Raw genomic sequence first — 22256 nt, forward strand, 5'->3', positions numbered from 1 at the left:
ATCTTCCACTCTCTTTCCCCCCTCCGATCTTCCACTCTCTTTCCCCCTCCCGATCTTCCACTCTCTTTCCCCCTCCCGATCTTCCACTCTCTTTCCCCCTCCCGATCTTCCACTCTCTTTCCCCCCCCTGATCTTCCACTCTCTTTCCCCCCCCGATCTTCCACTCTCATTCCCCCTCCCGATCTTCCACTCTCTTTCCCCCCCCCGATATTCCACTCTCTTTCGCCCCCCGATCTTCCACTCTCTTCCCCCCCTCCGATCTTCCACTCTCTTTCCCCCCCCGATCTTCCACTCTCTTTCCCCCTCCCGATCTTCCACTCTCTTTCCCCCTCCCGATCTTCCACTCTCTTTCCCCCTCCCGATCTTCCACTCTCTTTCCCCCTCCCGATCTTCCACTCTCTTTCCCCCTCCCGATTTTCCACTCTCTTTCCCCCTCCCGATCTTCCACTCTCTTTCCCCCTCCCGATCTTCCACTCTCTTTCCCCCTCCCGATTTTCCACTCTCTTTCCCCCCACCGATCTTCCACTCTCTTTCCCCCCCCGATCTTCCACTTTCTTTCCCCCTCCTGATCTTCCACTCTCTTTCCCCCCTCCCGATCTTCCACTCTCTTTCCCCCTCCCGATCTTCCACTCTCTTTCCCCCTCCCGATCTTCCACTCTCTTTCCCCCTCCCGATCTTCCACTCTCTTTCCCCCCCCTGATCTTCCACTCTCTTTCCCCCCCCCGATCTTCCACTCTCTTTCCCCCTCCCGATCTTCCACTCTCTTTCCCCCCCCCGATCTTCCACTCTCTTTCCCCCCCCCGATATTCCACTCTCTTTCGCCCCCCCGATCTTCCACTCTCTTCCCCCCCTCCGATCTTCCACTCTCTTTCCCCCCCCGATCTTCCACTCTCTTGTCCCCCCCCGATCTTCCACTCTCTTTCCCCCTCCCGATCTTCCACTCTCTTTTCCCCCCCCCCGATCTTCCACTCTCTTTCCCCCTCCCGATCTTCCACTCTCTTTCCCCCTCCCGATCTTCCACTCTCTTTCCCCCTCCCGATCTTCCACTCTCTTTCCCCCTCCCGATCTTCCACTCTCTTTCCCCCCCCCGATCTTCCACTCTCTTTCCCCCCCCCGATCTTCCACTCTCTTTCCCCCCCCCGATCTTCCACTTTCTTTCCCCCTCCCGATCTTCCACTCTCTTTCCCCCCCCGATCTTCCACTTTCTTTCCCCCTCCTGATCTTCCACTCTCTTTCCCCCCTCCGATCTTCCACTCTCTTTCCCCCTCCCGATCTTCCACTCTCTTTCCCCCTCCCGATCTTCCACTCTCTTTCCCCCCCCGATCTTCCACTTTCTTTCCCCCTCCTGATCTTCCACTCTCTTTCCCCCCTCCGATCTTCCACTCTCTTTCCCCCTCCCGATCTTCCACTCTCTTTCCCCCTCCCGATCTTCCACTCTCTTTCCCCCCCCTGATCTTCCACTCTCTTTCCCCCCCCCCGATCTTCCACTCTCATTCCCCCTCCCGATCTTCCACTCTCTTTCCCCCTCCCGATCTTCCACTCTCTTTCCCCCTCCCGATCTTCCACTCTCTTTCCCCCTCCCGATCTTCCACTCTCTTTCCCCCTCCCGATCTTCCACTCTCTTTCCCCCTCCCGATCTTCCACTCTCTTTTCCCCCCCCCCGATCTTCCACTCTCTTTCCCCCTCCCGATCTTCCACTCTCTTTCCCCCTCCCGATCTTCCACTCTCTTTTCCCCCCCCCCGATCTTCCACTCTCTTTCCCCCTCCCGATCTTCCACTCTCTTTCCCCCTCCCGATCTTCCACTCTCTTTCCCCCTCCCGATCTTCCACTCTCTTTCCCCCTCCCGATCTTCCACTCTCTTTCCCCCTCCCGATCTTCCACTCTCTTTCCCCCCCCCGATCTTCCACTCTCTTTCCTCCTCCCGATCTTCCACTCTCTTTCCCCCCCCCGATCTTCCACTCTCTTTCCCCCTCCCGATCTTCCACTCTCTTTCCCCCTCCCGATCTTCCACTCTCTTTCCCCCTCCCGTTCTTCTACTCTCTTTCCCCCTCCCGATCTTCCACTCTCTTTCCCCCCCCCGATCTTCCACTCTCTTTCCCCCCCCCCCGATCTTCCACTCTCTTTCCCCCCCGATCTTCCACTCTCTTTCCCCCCCGATCTTCCACTCTCTTTCCCCCCCCGATCTTCCACTCTCTTTCCCCCCCCGATCTTCCACTCTCTTTCCCCCCCGATCTTCCACTCTCTTCCCCCCCCCCGATCTTCCACTCTCTTTCCCCCTCCCGATCTTCCACTCTCTTTCCCCCCCCGATCTTCCACTCTCTTCCCTCCCCCGATCTTCCACTCTCTTCCGTCCCCCGATCTTCCACTCTCTTCCCTCCCCAGATCTTCCACTCTCTTTCCCCCTCCCGATCTTCCACTCTCTTTCCCCCTCCCGATCTTCCACTCTCTTCCCCCCCCGCGATCTTCCACTCTCTTTCCCCCCCGATCTTCCACTCTCTTTCCCCTCCCCCGATCTTCCACTCTCTTCCGTCCCCCGATCTTCCACTCTCTTCCCCCCCCCCGATCTTCCACTCTCTTCCCTCCCCCGATCTTCCACTCTCTTCCCCCCCCCGTTCTTCCACTCTCTTTCCCCCCCGATCTTCCACTCTCTTCCCCCCCCCGATCTTCCACTCTCTTTCCCCCCCCGATCTTCCACTCTCTTCCCTCCTCCAATCTTCCACTCTCTTTCCCCCCCCCCGATATTCCACTCTCTTTCGCCCCCCGATCTTCCACTCTCTTCCCCCCCCTCCGATCTTCCACTCTCTTTCCCCCTCCGATCTTCCACTCTCTTTCCCCCCCCAATCTTCCACTCTCTCTTTCCCCCTCCCGATCTTCCACTCTCTTTTCCCCCCCCCGATCTTCCACTCTCTTTCCCCCTCCCGATCTTCCACTCTCTTTCCCCCTCCCGATCTTCCACTCTCTTTCCCCCTCCCGATCTTCCACTCTCTTTCCCCCTCCCGATCTTCCACTCTCTTTCCCCCTCCCGATCTTCCACTCTCTTTCCCCCTCCCGATTTTCCACTCTCTTTCCCCCTCCCGATCTTCCACTCTCTTTCCCCCTCCCGATCTTCCACTCTCTTTCCCCCTCCCGATTTTCCACTCTCTTTCCCCCCACCGATCTTCCACTCTCTTTCCCCCCCCCGATCTTCCACTCTCTTTCCCCCCCCCGATCTTCCAATTTCTTTCCCCCTCCTGATCTTCCACTCTCTTTCCCCCCCGATCTTCCACTCTCTTTCCCCCCTCCGATTTTCCACTCTCTTTCCCCCCACCGATCTTCCACTCTCTTTCCCCCCTCCGATCTTCCACTCTCTTTCCCCCTCCCGATCTTCCACTCTCTTTCCCCCTCCCGATCTTCCACTCTCTTTCCCCCTCCCGATCTTCCACTCTCTTTCCCCCCCCTGATCTTCCACTCTCTTTCCCCCCCCCGATCTTCCACTCTCATTCCCCCTCCCGATCTTCCACTCTCTTTCCCCCCCCCGATATTCCACTCTCTTTCGCCCCCCTATCTTCCACTCTCTTCCCCCCCTCCGATCTTCCACTCTCTTTCCCCCCCCGATCTTCCACTCTCTTTCCCCCTCCCGATCTTCCACTCTCTTTCCCCCTCCCGATCTTCCACTCTCTTTCCCCCTCCCGATCTTCCACTCTCTTTCCCCCTCCCGATCTTCCACTCTCTTTCCCCCTCCCGATTTTCCACTCTCTTTCCCCCTCCCGATCTTCCACTCTCTTTCCCCCTCCCGATCTTCCACTCTCTTTCCCCCTCCCGATTTTCCACTCTCTTTCCCCCCACCGATCTTCCACTCTCTTTCCCCCCCCCGATCTTCCACTTTCTTTCCCCCTCCTGATCTTCCACTCTCTTTCCCCCCTCCGATCTTCCACTCTCTTTCCCCCTCCCGATCTTCCACTCTCTTTCCCCCTCCCGATCTTCCACTCTCTTTCCCCCTCCCGATCTTCCACTCTCTTTCCCCCCCCTGATCTTCCACTCTCTTTCCCCCCCCCGATCTTCCACTCTCATTCCCCCTCCCGATCTTCCACTCTCTTTCCCCCCCCCGATATTCCACTCTCTTTCGCCCCCCGATCTTCCACTCTCTTCCCCCCCTCCGATCTTCCACTCTCTTTCCCCCCCCGATCTTCCACTCTCTTGTCCCCCCCCGATCTTCCACTCTCTTTCCCCCTCCCGATCTTCCACTCTCTTTTCCCCCCCCCCCGATCTTCCACTCTCTTTCCCCCTCCCGATCTTCCACTCTCTTTCCCCCTCCCGATCTTCCACTCTCTTTCCCCCTCCCGATCTTCCACTCTCTTTCCCCCTCCCGATCTTCCACTCTCTTTCCCCCCCCCGATCTTCCACTCTCTTTCCCCCCCCCCGATCTTCCACTCTCTTTCCCCCCCCCGATCTTCCACTTTCTTTCCCCCTCCTGATCTTCCACTCTCTTTCCCCCCTCCGATCTTCCACACTCTTTCCCCCTCCCGATCTTCCACTCTCTTTCCCCCTCCCGATCTTCCACTCTCTTTCCCCCCCCCGATCTTCCACTTTCTTTCCCCCTCCTGATCTTCCACTCTCTTTCCCCCCTCCGATCTTCCACTCTCTTTCCCCCTCCCGATCTTCCACTCTCTTTCCCCCTCCCGATCTTCCACTCTCTTTCCCCCCCCTGATCTTCCACTCTCTTTCCCCCCCCCCGATCTTCCACTCTCATTCCCCCTCCCGATCTTCCACTCTCTTTCCCCCTCCCGATCTTCCACTCTCTTTCCCCCTCCCGATCTTCCACTCTCTTTCCCCCTCCCGATCTTCCACTCTCTTTCCCCCTCCCGATCTTCCACTCTCTTTCCCCCTCCCGATCTTCCACTCTCTTTCCCCCTCCCGATCTTCCACTCTCTTTTCCCCCCCCCCGATCTTCCACTCTCTTTCCCCCTCCCGATCTTCCACTCTCTTTCCCCCTCCCGATCTTCCACTCTCTTTCCCCCTCCCGATCTTCCACTCTCTTTCCCCCTCCCGATCTTCCACTCTCTTTCCCCCCCCGATCTTCCACTCTCTTGTCCCCCCCCGATCTTCCACTCTCTTTCCCCCTCCCGATCTTCCACTCTCTTTTCCCCCCCCCCGGATCTTCCACTCTCTTTCCCCCTCCCGATCTTCCACTCTCTTTCCCCCTCCCGATCTTCCACTCTCTTTCCCCCTCCCGATCTTCCACTCTCTTTCCCCCTCCCGATCTTCCACTCTCTTTCCCCCTCCCGATCTTCCACTCTCTTTCCCCCTCCCGATCTTCCACTCTCTTTCCCCCCCCCGATCTTCCACTCTCTTTCCCCCCCCCGATCTTCCACTTTCTTTCCCCCTCCTGATCTTCCACTCTCTTTCCCCCCTCCGATCTTCCACTCTCTTTCCCCCTCCCGATCTTCCACTCTCTTTCCCCCTCCCGATCTTCCACTCTCTTTCCCCCTCCCGATCTTCCACTCTCTTTCCCCCTCCCGATCTTCCACTCTCTTTCCCCCCCCCGATCTTCCACTCTCTTTTCCCCTCCCGATCTTCCACTCTCTTTCCCCCTCCCGATCTTCCACTCTCTTTCCCCCTCCCGATCTTCCACTCTCTTTCCCCCCCCGATCTTCCACTCTCTTTCCCCCCCCCCCGATCTTCCACTTTCTTTCCCCCTCCTGATCTTCCACTCTCTTTCCCCCTCCCCGATCTTCCACTCTCTTTCCCCCTCCCCGCTCTTCCACTGCTTTTTTCCCCCCCGATCTTCCACCCCCTGTCCCCCTCCCCCGATCTTCCACTCCCTGTCCCCGTCCCCCGATCTTCCACTCCCTGTCCCCCTCCCCCGATCTTCCACTCCCTGTCCCCCTCCCCCGATCTTCCACTCCCTGTCCCCTCCCCCGATCTTCCACTCCCTGTCCCCTCCCCCGATCTTCCACTCCCTGTCCCCCTCCCCCGATCTTCCACTCCCTGTCCCCCTCCCCGATCTTCCACATCAGTCCCCCTCGCCCGATCTTCCACTCCCTGTCCCCCTCCCCCGATCTTCCACTCCCTGTCCCTCTCCCCCGATCTTCCACCCCCTGTCCCCCTCCCCCGATCTTCCACCCCCTGTCCCCCTCCCCCGATCTTCCACCCCCTGTCCCCCTCCCCCGATCTTCCACCCCCTGTCCCCCTCCCCCGCTCTTCCACCCCCTGTCCCCCTCCCCGATCTTCCACCCCCTGTCCCCCTCCCCCGATCTTCCACCCCCTGTCCCCCTCCCCGATCTTCCACCCCCTGTCCCCCTCCCCCGATCTTCCACCCCCTGTCCCCCTCCCTCCCTCTGTTCCAGTGCCGGATGACATCTTGCTCTCTCTCTTTCTCCCCTACCGCCCCCCCCTCCCCCCAGCATTGACAGGCTGGCTGCTGACAGGAGCTGCAATCAGGTTGGCCGCCGGGCATGAAACCTGGAAACAACTTCAATCAACATCAATTATATTGCAATCACATTGGAAAAGGTAATTTTTTTTTTATTCGGGTTTGCCATGCACACCTTCACCCCCCACCCCGCTCCTGCTGCCAACCTGCCATCATTTCAAAATTGAGCCCTATGCCTCTATTAATAAAGCCAAGGATCCCGTATGCTTTTTTAGCAGCCTTCTCAACTTGTCGTGCCACCTTCAAAGATTTGTGCACATACACCCCCAGGTCTTTCTGTTCCTGCACTCCCTTTAAAATTGTACCATTTAGTTTATATTGCCTCTCCTCATTTTCCTACCAAAATGTATCACTTCACACTTCTCAGCATTAAATTTCATCTGCCATGTCTCTGCCCGTTTCACCAGTCTGTCTGTGTCCTCCTGAAGTCTGTTACTATCCTCCACATTGTTTACTACATTTCCAAGTTTCTTGTCGTCTGCAAACTTTGAAATTATACCATGTATAACCAAGTCAAGGTCATTAACATATATCAAAAAGAGCAGAGGTTCTAATACCGACCCCCTGGGGAACACCACTGTATACTTCCCTCCAGTCTGAAAAACAACCGTTCACCATTACTCTCTGTTTTCTGTCCCATAGCCAATTTTGTATCCATGCTGCCACTGTCCCTTCAACATATTGTGCCAAGAGTATATACCAAGTGCATTTACAATATACTTGCTCTTAAGCCAACTATATATGAATGACTGTGAAGAACATATTTTAAATTAAGCATGAACATATTATAAATCAAACAGGAACAAACATGTACTATACATAAAGCAACTTCTGTTTTTGAAAACCACAAAAGGTGGAGTGCTGGAATTAATGCAGTTTTCAATCTTGTTCACTGTGTATTAAGTCATACATTTACTTTGACTCCTGTCATTGATATTTGAATGATTGAATTCTTTAAAGAACAAAGCTAAAATAATGTACTGGAACAGACAAAACTAAACCTGCTTTCCTGAGTGCAGAAGATAGTTGACACCTGTCCATATTACTTATTTTTTATCTGATTCATGCCAAATTCTAATTAGAACACCTGGTTGCTTTGTTTAATTATAAACTTGTAACAATTAAAGTACTGTTTTCTCTTTTAATGGTTTCACAGCATTTCTGGTGAGCAGACCCTTGTCCCCCTGTCTCCCCCCCCACCCCACAACCAAAATCTGGAAATACACTTGTTAAGCAAACTAGCTACTGGATTTTACATGGACTACTTCTACACCCTCAGTCTGTTGGGTAAGTGGAGTGTTACCACGCTGATCTGGACCTTTTGTAAGCTAAAACTATACAGTATTTAGAAATTAAAGATGCACAGAAGCATCAGGTTAGCATAATGCAGAGCACATATATTGAACATTGTTGAAGAAGTCAGAGACTAAAAAGGTTTATTTACCTACTGGAATCTTGCTCTTATGAAGATGAGTGACTGTTTTGCTGAATAAAGTTCTCAATCAAGCACTGTGACAAAAGCCACCAATTTTCACTCCTGTGCTTTTTGTAATTGCCCCACTTATCTATGCCTTCCCTTTGAACAATGGATACTATATTGATCACTCTCCCATCTTCTGTCACACATCCATACTCTGTCAAGCCCTAAAACGTAATTTCTAAAGCTGTGGCAGTTTTCTCCCTCACCTCCCTCAGGTTCCTAAGATGTATCCTTTCGGGCCTTTCTGTTTTGTTTTCCTTTAGCCTAACCAACTGATCAAAAACATTCCTTTTATCCATCGTTACATTACTGATCTTACTCTCAACTACTTTGGGATTCACTTCCTTGTCAATATCGTTCTCTTTAGTAAAGACAGATGCAAAGTACTTATTAAATATCTGCTATTTTTTGATCATTTACAAATTGATAATCATCACCTCTCAGGGGTCGCACTTTGCTTTTAACAGTTCTCTTTTTTTTATTCGTTCATGGGATGTGGGCGTCGCTGCCGAGGCCAGTATTTATTGCCCATCCCTAATTGCCCTTGAGAAGGTGGTGGTGAGCCGCCTTCTTGAACCGCTGCAGTCCGTGTGGTGAAGGTTCTCCCACAGTGCTGTTAGGTAGGGAGTTCCAGGATTTTGACCCAGCGACCATGAAGGAACGGCGATATATTTCCAAGTCGAGATGGTGTGTGACTTGGAGGGGAACATGCAGGTGGTGTTATTCCCATGTGCCTGCTGCCCTTGTCCTTCAAGGTGGTACAAGTTGTGGGTTTGAGAGGTGCTGTCGAAGAAGCCTTGGCGAGTTGCTGCAGTGCATCCTGTGGATGGTACATACTGCAGCCACAGTCCGCCGGTGGTGAAGGGAGTGAATGTTTAGGGTGGTGGATGGGGTGCCAATGAAGCGGGCTGCTTTGTCCTGGATGGTGTCGAGCTTCTTGAGTGTTGTTGGAGCTGCACTCATCCAGGCAACTGGAGAGTATTCCATCACACTCCTGACTTGTGCCTTGTAGATGGTGGAAAGGCTTTGGGGAGTCAGGAGGTGAGTCACTCGCTGCAGAATACCCAGCCTCTGACCTTCTCTTGTAGCCACAGTATTTATATGGCTGGTCCAGTTAAGTTTCTGGTCAGTGGTGACCGCCAGGATGTTGATGGTGGGGGATTCAGCAATGGTAATGCTGTTGAATGTCAAGGGGAGGTGGTTAGACTCTCTCTTGTTGGAGTTGGTCATTGTCTGGCACTTGTCTGACGCGAATGTTACTTGCCATTTATGAGCCCAAGCTTGGATGTTGTCCAGGTCTTGCTGCATGCGGGCACGGACTGCTTCATTATCTGAGGGGTTGCAAATGGAACTGAACACTGTGCAATCATCAGCGAACATCCCCATTTTTGACCTTATGATGGAGGGAAGGTCATTGATGAAGCAGCTGAAGATGGTTGGGCCTAGGACACTGCCCGGAGGAACTCCTGCAGCAATGTCCTGGGGCTGAGATGATTGGCCTCCACAACCACTACCATCTTCCTTTGTGCTAGGTATGACTCCAGACACTGGAGAGTTTTCCCCCTGATTCCCATTGACTTCAATTTTACTGGGGCTCCTTGGTGCCACACTCAGTCAAATGCTGCCTTGATGTCAAGGGTAGTCACTCTCACCTCACCTCTGGAATTCAGCTCTTTTGTCCATGTTTGGACCAAGGCTGTAATGAGGCCTGTAGCCGAGTGGTCCTGGCGGAACCCAGGACCACTCGGCTCCAGACCTGATACACTTTACTGTTTGTTTTGCTATTCTTTCTCATGCTCCCTCTTAGTGTTTCTTATCCCACTCTTAACCTCTTTTTTTCAGATTCTCCTTTTGATTTTCATCTTCATTATTGTTATTCTCAGAGTCCTAGTAGACTGTCTTCATTTCTAATTGTTTCTAACCTCTATTTATCCATGGCATCCTAAAATATTAACTGATTTCCCTTTTAAATGGAATATACTTATTCTGTACCTTTGCAATCCCTTCAAAACATCCCACTGTTGCTGTACAGACCTGTGTTGCAGTTTCTCCTTCTACCCCTCCTCAGGTAGCTCGCTCTTCATCTTTTTAAAATCTGCCCTAATTCAATCTGCTGCCGTAGTTTTTGTACTGTCTTTTTCTTAAACCTGATCAAATTGTGGTCACTGCTCCCAAGGTACTCATCTACCTGATCTGTTTCATTACTCCTAACCATATATAGCAACTTCTCCACACTTGTCGGCCTACTAACACATTGTTTGAGCAAGGAATCCTGTACACGTTTCAGGAATTCCATTTCCTTTTTTCCATTTACTCCCTCCCTGTCTCAATTGACAGAAATCTAGGTTGTCTATGGCCCTCCCCAAGCCCCAGCCTGAGTTTCTCTCTATGATGTCCTCCCTCCCTTCCACCCTCAACCACTGCACTGAGCAATTCCCCATTCATGGTGATTTTGATCTCCCTTATGCTCTCTGCTCTGAATTCACCACCCTCCTGTCCTCCCTAAATGTCTCCCTCCTTATAAACACTCAGTTATACTCATGATCACCGCTTTGATCTCACTATCTCCTGTGACCTCTCTATCTCAAGGACCACAATCTCCGACTGCTTCATTGTATGTCTTTTCATCGACTACCCCCTTCCAATCCCATTTGATACTGCGTCTCCTCCTCGAAAAAACTCTTCCCCCCAAGTCATTTACAACTGCACTTCCACGTTCCTAACTGCCTAGTCCTTGGCTCTTCATTTACTATGACTTGCTAGAGCCACCACTCTCACCTCCGCATTTGATGTCATTGTCGCAGCAAAACCTTCATCATCGCCCATGCTGGCTGTTCCCTGGTAGAGCTCCCATCTTCACTCCCTCAATTCCAAGGGGTACAGACTTGAGCGTATGTGGCACACAACTGGGTTAACCATCGGCCACCAGTCCTGGCCGGACCTATTCAAGCTCTAGTGAGCCTCATTACCTTTTACCAAAACTACCCAGTATCAAAGATCACCCTGGCTGGTAAAGATAACCCACGACTTCTTTTCTCCATTAGCAACTACATCCCAAAACTCCCCTCTCTTGTCCCCTCTACACTCATCTCTGACATGTGCAAGGATCTTATGGATTTCTTTGTTACCAGGATATATACCATCTGTTCAGCTGACTTCTGCTACTTTTCCCCCCTTCCTCTTGCCCAACGAACAAACCCTCCCCCGACTATCCTAGCCTTTTTTTTTCTCTCGCTCTCACTCTCTCCCCTCCACCTCGTCTCGCTCTCTATCTCTCCCCTCCCCCTCGTCTCGCTCTCTCTCCCCTCCCCCTCGTCTCGCTCTCTCTCCCCTCCCCCTTGTCTCGCTCTCGCTCTCTCTCCCCTCCCCCTCGTCTCGCTCTCGCTCTCTCTCCTCTCCCCCTCGTCTCGCTCTCGCTCTTTCTCTCTCTCCTCCCCCTCATCTCGCTCTCACTCTCTCCCCTCCCCCTCGTCTCGCTCTCGCTCTCTCTCCCCTCCCCCTTGTCTCGCTCTCGCTCTCTCTCTCTCCCTCTCCCCTCCCCCTTGTCTCGCTCTCGCTCTCGCTCTCTCTCCCCTCTCCCTCGTCTCGCTCTCGCTCTCTCTCTCTCCCTCTCCCCTCCCCCTTGTCTCGCTCTCGCTCTCTCTCTCTCTCTCTCCACTCCCCCACGTCTCGCTCTTGTTCTCTCTCTCTCTCTCCTCCCCCTCGTCTCGCTCTCGCTCTCTCTCTCCCCCCCCCCTCGTCTCGCTCTCTCTCTCCCCCCCTCGTCTCGCTCTCGCTCTCTCTCTCTCTCCCCTCCTCCTCGTCTCGCTCTCGCTCTCTCTCTCCCTCTCCCCTCCCCCTTGTCTCGCTCTCGCTCTCTCTCTCTCTCTCTCCACTCCCCCACGTCTCGCTCTTGTTCTCTCTCTCTCTCTCTCTCCTCCCCCTCGTCTCGCTCTCGCTCTCTCTCTCCCCCCCCCCTCGTCTCGCTCTCTCTCTCCCCCCCTCGTCTCGCTCTCGCTCTCTCTCTCCCCTCCCCCTCGTCTCGCTCTCGCTCTCTCTCTCTCTCCCCTCCCCCTCGTCTCGCTCTCGCTCTCTCTCTCCCCCCCTCCCCCTTGTCTCGCTCTCGCTCTCTCTCTCTCTCTCCCCTCCCCCACGTCTCGCTCTTGTTCTCTCTCTCTCTCCTCCCCCTCGTCTCGCTCTCGCTCTCTCTCTCCCCCCCCCTCGTCTCGCTCTCTCTCTCTCCCCCTCGTCTCGCTCTCGCTCTCTCTCTCCCCTCCCCCTCGTCTCGCTCTCGCTCTCTCTCTCTCTCTCCCCTCCCCCTCGTCTCGCTCTCGCTCTCTCTCTCTCTCCCCCCCTCGTCTCGCTCTCTCTCTCTCCCCTCCTACTCGTCTCGCTCTCTCTCTCTCCCCTCCTACTCGTCTCGCGCTCTCTCTCTCTCTCCTCCCCCTCGTCTCGCTCTCGCTCTCTCTCTCTCCCCCCCTCGTCTCGCTCTCTCTCGCTCCCCTCCTACTCGTCTCGCTCTCTCTCTCTCTCTCTCTCTCTCTCCTCCCCCTCGTCTCGCTCTCGCTCTCTCTCTCTCCCCTCTCGCTCTCGCTCTCTCTCCCCTCCCCCTCGTCTCGCTCTCGCTCTCTCCCCTCCCCCTCGTCTCGCTCTCGCTCTCTCCCCTCCCCCTCGTCTCGCTCTCGCACTCTCCCCTCCCCCTCGTCTCGCTCTCGCTCTCTCCCCTCCCCCTCGTCTCGCTCTCGCTCTCTCCCCTCCCCCTTGTCTCGCTCTCGCTCTCTCCCCTCCCCCTCGTCTCGCTCTCGCTCTCTCTCTTCCCCCTCGCTCTCGCTCTCTCCCCTCCCCCTCGCTCTCGTTCTCTCCCCTCCCCCTCGCTCTCGCTCTCTCCCCTCCCCCTCGCTCTCTCCCCTTGCTCTCGCTCTCTACCCTCCCCCTCGCTCTCTCCCCTCCCCCTCGCTCTCGCTCTCTCCCCTCCCCCTCGCTCTCGCTCTCTCCCCTCCTCCTCGCTCTCGCTCTCGCTCTCTCCCCTCCCCCTCGCTCTCGCTCTCTCCCCTCCCCCTCCCCCTCGCTCTCGCTCTCTCCCCTCCCCCTCGCTCTCGCTCTCTCCCCTCCCCCTCGCTCTCGCTCTCTCCCCTCCCCCTCGCTCTCGCTCTCTCCCCTCCCCCTCGCTCTCGCTCTCTCCCATCCCCCTCGCTCTCGCTCTCTCCCATCCCTCTCGCTCTCGCTCTCTCCCCTCCCCCTCGCTCTCTCTCCCCTCCCCCTCGCTCTCTCTCCCCTCCCCCTCGCTCTCTCTCCCCTCCCCCTCGCTCTCTCTCCCCTCCCCCTCGCTCTCTCTCCCCTCGCTCTCGCTCTCTCTCCCCTCGCTCTCGCTCTCTCTCCCCTCGCTCTCGCTCTCTCTCCCCTCGCTCTCGCTCTCTCTCCCCTCGCTCTCGCTCTCTCTCTCTCTTTCTCTCCCCTCCCCCTCGTCTCGCTCTTCCCCCATGGATAATTTGAAATTTCTTTCAGCTAAACAATGGGAGGACTGAAGACGTTGTCTTTGGCCCCTGCAACACACTCCAATACCTTGCCATCACCTCAATCCCCCTCCCTGACCATCATCACAGGCTGATCCTGACTGTTAACGGTCTCGGCGACCTGTTCAACCTCCATCCTCTTTATCGTAAAGACTGATGCAGCTGAAACCTTGATCCATGTCCTTGTCATCTTCAGACTTGACTATTCCAATGGTATTCTGGCTGGTCTCCCATCCTTCACCCTCCATTCATTTAATCAAAAACACTGCTGTACATGTCCTATCGCACCGTCCTGCTCACCCATCACCCCTGTCCTGCTAACCTACATTGGTTCCTGGTCCTCCAACACCTCTAAATTAGAATTCTCATCCTTATGTTTGAATCCGTCCTTGACCTCTTCCCTCCCTATATCTAACCTGCACAAGCTCTACAACCCCCTCTCTTCCTCCCCCCCCCCCCCCGACTGTTCATTCCTCTGACTCTTGCTTCTTATGCATACCCCCACTCTTTGCCCCACCATTGGTAGCCATGCCTTCAGCCGTCTAGGCCCCACACCTTTGGCTCCCTGAACTCTCCACCTCCCTCTCCTCCTCTTAAGACGCTCTTTAAAACCCAACTCTTTGACCAAGCTTTTTACTTAGCCCTCCTCATCTCTTACTTTGACTCTGCATCCATTTTCCCCCCCTTATGTCTGTATGAAGCGTCTTGGGATGTTAGTCTATAAAAAATATGCTATTGTAAATTCAAGTTGCTATTACCATTTTTTTCTGCGTTTGCTATTGATGATCAAGTCAATGATTCTGTAACTGTAATATGGATTTCTAAGGTATGTATTGTACATTTCATATCTTCCTAGCTACTCATTGGCAATTGTAGAATTGAGTGAAGTTTGGGTGAAAAATTTTCTATTCACATTGAACAAGAAATTAGTAAATAACAGAGGCAATTGGTTTAGCAAACTGCAAGGTTAATCAAGTTACCTTTTATGGATACAGTAAGAAGTTTATACCACTTAAAGGAGTAACTTGTGAATGCAGAGTTCAAAACATTCTTGTGGTTTGGCATAATGCTCAACCCAACAGGGATGAACAATAAGTTCAGATTTAACTGCTGTGGTATTTTGATATGTTCTGCCAGTTTAGGGATGCTTGAAAAAATTACTGCTGCTCGAGGATATTTTTGTTTGATTATTTTGTTCTTGTAAAAGTAAGTTCTACCCTCACATGCCCAAAGTAAACAAAAGATTAATGTAAAAATACCACAAATATCAGAAGAAAACTATGAGAAAATTTGCAAGCGGTAACTGGGGAAAGAAAGCATATCTTCATTGCCACAAAATAAATTGAGAGGGCCCCAGTACTCCACGATCCCATAGCTGCATGATTTAGTGTCCACTGTGGAATTTCTCCCCTGCCTTTTCTCCCCTCTTGTTTCCCTTCCCTAAAGTTTTCCCCATTGTAGTTGTATTGAAACCAATTTTCTACTCTCCATTGATATGCAATTAGTTCCCAGTAATTTCACACACGTAGCATAAATATGAAATGCATAGGCATTATGTCTGCTGTTGTACTGCCATGTCAGTGCAGCAAGCATCAACCCCAAAGTTGGTTGCTAGGAAAACCTGGTTTAAGAATAACAAAATTACATCCACAAGTCTGCTGCCAGGACACGAAGCAGGATGTAGCAACATAAATGCAGAGTTTCTGAATTAAAACAGTACCAATATAAAAGTAGCTTATTATTGGATAAGTGTGAAATGCATGGGGATTAATGAATTGCAAATCAGTGAGGATTGTGACACTATTCCAATTCAGAACACCATTACAGATTCCTGTACTAACCATTAAACTGCATAATTTTAGGACATTGATCAAGGTGTATTTGGTAGTTTATGAACGAGCTAGTAAAGAGAGTTGGGAGGTGGCAAGGAGAATAAATTCTCTTTGAAAATTTCAAGTTATTGATCAGTTGCCTTCCAGTTGCTAATTTGCAGATATGCTACATTTCAGTACCACTATTGGATCATTCTTAAGATAACAATATTAGATTAAAAATTTGTCTGTAGCAAGTCAAGGCTTCACGAATAAAACCCCAATGTGTTGCCATAGTAGATTTAAAAAGACAGCAAACTTGTTTTTTTCTTGGATCAGGCTAACCCCAACATTAACATCCCTTACCTCGGAGCAAAAACATCATAAAGAAGGTAGAAAAGTAAATATGAAGCAGTTATCAACAAGACAACCAAGTATTCTAGGGATATTTGATTACAAATCGAAACAAGTTACTTGTATCCTCTAGCTTTGTGCTTACAAAATTAAATAACCTCCTTATATCTACATTAGCCTTGCCTCTCAGCATTTTAAAAATCTCTCAACTTTGTTTGACCACAAATTTAGCTCCGACAAACTTTCTTCATAAGGTAAGCTTCAAGCCTTGGAATCATCCTGGCTACTCTTCTCTGAGCCTTGGGTCCGAATAACCCTCTCCACTCCCCATATACGTAGCCTGTCCAAGGCCAGCTGATTCCCTATGTTTGAGGTCTGATGTAAACAGACAATTTGAGAGTTGGACTTCAATGTAGCAGATTACAATTCCCAGGAACCACCATTTGATAGAGACTCCAGTGAATGTGAAAAAAAATGTACTACTTCTGTTTCTGAGAGCTAAAGAAAGTGGTTTTGGTTTTGCTGACATTAAGCTGGAGGAAATTTTGGCTCATCCAGCTGCTAACATCAAATTTGTAGGTGGAGATCGTGGCAATGACCATTGGATCAATGGAGGAAGTGGCAAGGTCGAACCAGGTGTTCACAGCAAATGTGTACAGGTGACCCTGTGCTTCTAGATAATGTCACTGAGGAATAGCATTTAAACGTTGGAGGAGGAGTGCCGGTGATAGAACCCTGGCTCCCTTCTCCATAAGTTACATGCTACCCCATTTAACCAACAGACCCAATATGCATATGGTTAGAAGTCCATCGCTGATGAACAAACTCTCAATTGTGTTTCAGCAGCATTGCAGCCTGGGGAATGTGGAAACCACAGGGGCAGTTGATTTGGTTGGAGAGAGGGAGAGGAAAAGAAACTCTCTCTTTGTAGAATGTAAACTTGGTTTTGGTGGTTATCTCTATCTTTGCTGGGAAAAGGAGACAATTTCATTTGAGCCTTATTGGATCCATGTTATAAAACGTAGCATTCTTAGACTCATCTTGAGCAACACCACATGAGAGTCAACTTTTATAATTCAATTCCTCTCATTCCACCAGGAGAAAACCACCACTGCCATTTAGTGAGGAAACAGCAACGGTCTGGGCTTTAGACTTCAGAACCACTATCAATATTGCTTTGTGATCTCTGAATAGGAAGGGCATATATAATGGGGTTCAACTGACTTGTCAGCCTTTCTACCATGAAACACATTGCTCAATGATCTACTAAAGTACTTGTAGTGCCCAGACCTGAGAAAAAGCTTCTTTCAGACTATGTTGGATTAATATAATTGACAGTTCAGTAGGTATTCTGGGATTTGAGTATGCAAGTATTGGATTGTGATTTAGGCACTGTATTGTCTATCAGGCCTTTGCCAGCATATGCTTGTTCAATCTTCATTGTTGCAGTCTATAAGATCCAAGCATTTTCAGTGACAGAATTAAATGTATGTTATAGGTAATGCCCTATAATCTTGCAGAAAGCCTGGGATCTATGGTCCATTGAACTTACAGATGACTAGCTAAGAAAATTGGAGTGGGTGTGTTTTTTTTCATATACTTAAATTGATGAATATCATTATGTTTTATATTTTCTTAGAAAAGCAGTTACTTATTTTTAATTTCTTCTTGGCATGTGGATAAGGCAGCATTTATTGCCCATTCTTAGTTGCCCTGAGGGCATTAAGTGTCAACCACATAGTATGGGACTGGTCACATGTAGGCCAGATCAGAATGTCATTCGGGACCATTTGGGTTTTTATGACAATCTGGCAACTGTCATGGTTATTCTTTCAGTTGCCCACTCTCAAATTACTAGATCTATTGAATTCAGTTTCAAAAATTACCAAGCTGGATTTGAACCTTTGGGCTGCTAGTCAAGTATGATAACCACGACACTACCGCTCATGATGAAGAGTTTGAAGATTCACGCTTGTGATTTTTATTTCGCTTCTAAAACATAAAAGATAGTAAGCAATAACTTTAGTGTATACCTGATGTTCTGATTTGCTTAATTGTACTTTTTGATTTGATTTGCTACCGGCTGTATGCAAAAATCACTCTATGTACTTAAAAGTGCATACAATGGAAGTATATTAATGTTTTTTTTAAGTGAACATTGAGGTATATATAACAGCTCTTTGAGATGTGGTAAAATGTTCAGCTAACTGAATGCCCCAGATGTTGTGATCTGTGTACAGAATAATGCACAAGGATTTAATTAAATCTTTTTGTTTTCTATCCAGGCTTGTTGAAGTTCTGCACTGTTGGGTTTTGTGGAATTGGCAGCCTTATTGACTTTGTTCTTATCTCTGTGCAGGTGAGTTGATACCATCAGTTCAAGAGATCTGCCAACCTGCTAGAAATCTTGTATGTTGAGTGATGTGTGGATTATGTTTCTGTAGACTAAGAGGTAATACCATAATTAAATGCAATAGCAACCATATGCAGGCGTGCATTAAGTTGTGTTTATTAAGGATAATTAAACAGATAAATGGTTAAACTGGAAATTCTGTTAAATTTCAGCTTAAACTGAAATGGGACTAAGGTGAATGGTGCTGTTAGGCCATCATAAAATTGTCATACTGTGACATAAAGTTAGATGACTTGCATCCTCAGCCCTATTTTGTATATGTGAGCAAAAAGCCAATTCAGGGATGATTGTACTCATTTGTGTTCATCTTTGTAGTAACATGGCATCAAAGCTAAAGACAAGCGCCAACACATGAAGAGTTGAGATCAAGTGTAGTCTTCAGATGAAGTGGGGCTAGAGAGCAGGAGACGATTGGACCATGAAGCACAGATAGAATTCAATTACAATTTTAAAGTCCTTATTTTTATGTAATAGTTTGATTTTTTTAATATAAATAGCAAAATATATCTTAATTTGGGAAGCAGAGTAGTAGTGTTGGTTGGAGCATAGAAGTTTCTCTGTAGTACAAGCTGAGGAGCTGGAAGACTCACCTCAATTGTTCTGTGGTGGCACCACTGGCTGGAGGGTGTAATTACAGCAAGAAAAATTTACTTAGGCAGATGCCATTATGAATGGGAACATAGGAATTTTACAAAAAAAAAATTCAGCTTAACTGCAACAATTGAATGGATATGAATACATTGAAATCCTTTAGTCTAGATATAACTTAGAGTAAGGACTCTGACCACTGGACTTTAGGATCAACCTATAAGGACATAAGAAATAGGAGTTGGAGTAGGCCATACGGCCCCTCGAGCCTGCTCAGCCATTCATTAAGATCATGACTGATCTTCGACCACAACTCCACTTTCCCACGCGATCCCCATATCTCTTGATTCCCTTAGAGTCCAAAAATCAATCGATTTCAGTCTTGAATATACTCAACCAATGAGCATCCGCAGCCCTCTGGGGTAGAGAATTCCAAATATTCACGGCCCTCTGAGTGAAGAAATTCCTCCTCATCTAAGTCCTAAATGTCTGACCCCTTATCCTGAGACTATGTCCCCTAGTTCTATACTCTCCAGCCAGGGGCAACAGCCTCTCAGCATCTACCCTGTCAAGCCCTCTTAGAATCTTCTATGTTTCAATGAGATCACCTCTCATTCTTCTAAACTCCAGAGAGTATAGGCCCATTCTATTCAATCTTTCCTCATAGGACAACCCTCTCATCCTAGGAATCAATCTAGTGAACCTTTGTTGCATTGTCTCTAAAGCAAGTATAACCTTCCTTAGGTAAGGAGACGAAAACTGCACACATCACTCCAGGTGTGGTCTCACCAAAGCGCTGTACAATTGCAGCTAGACTGCCTTACTCGTGTATTCCTACCCTTGCAATAAAGGTCAATATGCCATTTGCCTTCCTAATTGCTTGCTGTACCTGCATGTTAACTTTGTGTTTCGTGTACAAGGACACCCAAATCCCTCTAAACACCAACATTTAATAGTTCTTCACCATTTAAAAAATATTGTTTTTCTGTTTTTCCTACCAAAGTAAATAATTTCACATTTCCCCACATTGTACTCCATCTGCCACCTTCTTGCCCACTCACTTAACCTGTTACATCGGAACAGGAGTAGGCCATTCAGCCCTTCGTGCCTACTCTGCCATTTGATAAGATCATGGCTGATCTGTGATCTAACTCCATATACCTGCCTTTGGCCCATATCCCTTAATACCTTTGGTTGCCAAAAAGTTATCTATCTCAGATTTAAATTTAGTAATTGAGCTAGTATCAATTGCAGTTTGCGGAAGAGAGTTCCAAACTTCTACCACTCCTGAAACGTCTGGCTCTAATTTTTAGACTGTGCCTCCTACTCCTAGAATCTCCAACCAGCGGAAATAGTTTCTCTCTATCCACCCTATCTGTTTCCCTTAATATCTTATAAACTTCGATCAGATCACCCCTTAACCTTCGAAACTCCAGAGAATACAAGCCCAATTTGTGTAATCTCTCCTCGTAACTTAACCCTTGAAGTCCGGGTATCATTCCAGTAAACCTATGCTGCACTCCCTCCATGGCCAATATGTCCTTCCGAAGGTGCGGTGCCAAGAACTGCTCACAGTACTCCAGGTGCAGTCTAACCAGGGTTTTGTATAGCTGCAGCATAACTTCTACCCCCTTGTACTCCAGTCCTCCATTAGCCTTCTTGATTATTTTCTGCACCTGTTCGTGACACTTCAACGATCTATGTACCTGAACCCCTAAGTCCCTTTGGACATCCATTGTTTTTAACTTTTTACCATTTAGAAAGTACCCTGTTCTATTCTTTTTTGATCCAAAGTGGATGACCTCACATTTGTCTACAATGAATTCCATTTGCCACAGTTTTGCCCATTCACCTAATCTATCAATATTGCTTTGTAATTTTTTGTTTTCATCTACACTGCTTACAATGCCACCAATCTTTGCGTCATCGGAAAACTTAGATATGAGACTTTCTATGCCTTCATCTAAGTCGTTAATAAATATTGTGAATAATTGAGGCCCCAAGACAAATCCCTGCGGGACTCCACTAGTCACATCCTGCCAATGTGAGTACCTTCCCATTATCCCTACTCTCTGTCGCCTTTCGCTCAGCCAACTTCCTAACCAAGTCCGTACTTTTCACTCGATTCCATGGGCTTCTATCTTAGCTAACAGTCTCTTATGTGGGACTTTATCAAATGCCTTCTGGATGTCCATATAAATAACATCCATTGACATTCGCCTGTCCACTACTTTAGTCACCTCTACAAAAAATTCAATCAGGTTTGTCAGGCACGACCGACCTTTCACAAATCCATGCTGGCTCTGTTGATATCCCTTTGCAGACTCTTTGCGTCCTCCTCACAGCTTACTTTCCCACCTAGCTTTCTATCATCAGCAAACCTGGATACATTATACTTGGCCCCTTCATCTAAGTGATTAATATAGATTGTAAATAGCTAAGGACCAAGCACTGATCCCTGTGGCACTCCACCAGTTACAACCTACCAACCCGAAAATGACCTATTTGTTCCTACTCTCTGTTTTCTGTCCGTTAACCAATCCTCAATCCATGCTAATATATTACCCCCAATCCCATGAGTCCTAATCTTGTGTAACAACCTCTTATGTGGCACCTGATCGAACAAAGGATTAGATCCCACATTGAAACTAACAAATATTTGATGCACGTTTTCTGTCATTTCTTTTTCTGTGCATAAACTGAATACGAGCAGTCCTAACAAATTAAGTAATTGTATTCCATTCAGATCATCCTCATCTAAACTCAGTAAATTTCTGTGGTACAATATATAGTAAAGAGGGACAAGACTCTTGTCTTCAGTTGCTAAGAACTTGGTGAAAGATCCCTCAACCTTTTTGGAGAAAAGTGCTGTGAAACTTCTTTTTAAATGTGCCTATTGTATTAAAGCATGCCTGCTATTATTATTGTGACTTTTCAACATCAATTTAAAAAGAAATGTGGCCTGACTTGTTGTTAATTTAGCTTTAGGCTTTGTGTACCTGGATGCTCTTTCATTACAAGTACTGTCCGTGCAGTTGCTGGCCTATTTATATACCTTAATGCAAGTGTATTAAAATACGGATCACATGCAAAGACTTCTTTCCACACACATAAGAGTGCATTCAGTAGCTTTCAATTTATGTTTCATAGCTTCAGATGAAGAGGTGCTCTCAAGCGATTAAAAGGAATGTGGTTTTAAGATTTAATATCTCCACCCAACTCTCCTCCAGGTGTAATGAAGATGTGCAGCAAACCATAAATTCTGTTGGAACATGCCATGTATCCCTTGATTTGAATAGCACATCAGTAATGGATCATTTGCGTACAGAATATGAATGTTTAAAAATGAGGAATGTAATGTGGTTTCGATAATACAGAATGCAGATAACCACAGCTTATTTAGGCACTGAGTCAATGGGGCCGAGAAGGAAATTTAATTTATTAGACTGCAAAGCCTAGAATATTTGCTAAATTACATAGAAAACATACCATTTAGTCACAGTCATTTGTAAGTTGTAAAAATGTTTTAAAATGTCATTGGATGTTTTAATTGTCATGTTGCTGTCCTAAGGCAGTGATGTCAATGGTTCAGTACAAAAGGGAGACAAAAAGTTGTGCACCATTATGAGAACACAAAAAATCATTGCATGCTCACAGTTTGCTTGTATAATATCTATTTTTACCTGATTCATTTTGATTGGAATG

The 22256-nt window shown here is 48.7% G+C and overlaps 1 protein-coding gene across 6 annotated transcripts in view; it reads left to right on the forward strand.

Moving 5' to 3' along the window:
* Positions 1–22256, forward strand: part of tm2d1 (TM2 domain containing 1) — a 66309-nt gene that overhangs the window by 21914 nt on the left and 22139 nt on the right. For 3 of the 6 annotated variants that reach the window (XM_067990269.1, XM_067990268.1, XM_067990270.1), the window contains exons 5-7: positions 6385–6493; positions 7570–7700; positions 17836–17909. In XM_067990269.1, the coding sequence (XP_067846370.1) occupies positions 6385–6493; positions 7570–7700; positions 17836–17909 (314 nt within the window). Of the gene's footprint in view, positions 1–6384; positions 6494–7569; positions 7701–17835; positions 17997–22256 lie in introns of those variants that run through there. The other 3 variants (XM_067990271.1, XR_010963863.1, XM_067990272.1) reach the window with 3 other exon arrangements.

The sequence above is a fragment of the Heptranchias perlo genome, chromosome 9 (genome assembly GCF_035084215.1).
Source record: "Heptranchias perlo isolate sHepPer1 chromosome 9, sHepPer1.hap1, whole genome shotgun sequence".
Classification (NCBI taxonomy): domain Eukaryota; kingdom Metazoa; phylum Chordata; class Chondrichthyes; order Hexanchiformes; family Hexanchidae; genus Heptranchias; species Heptranchias perlo.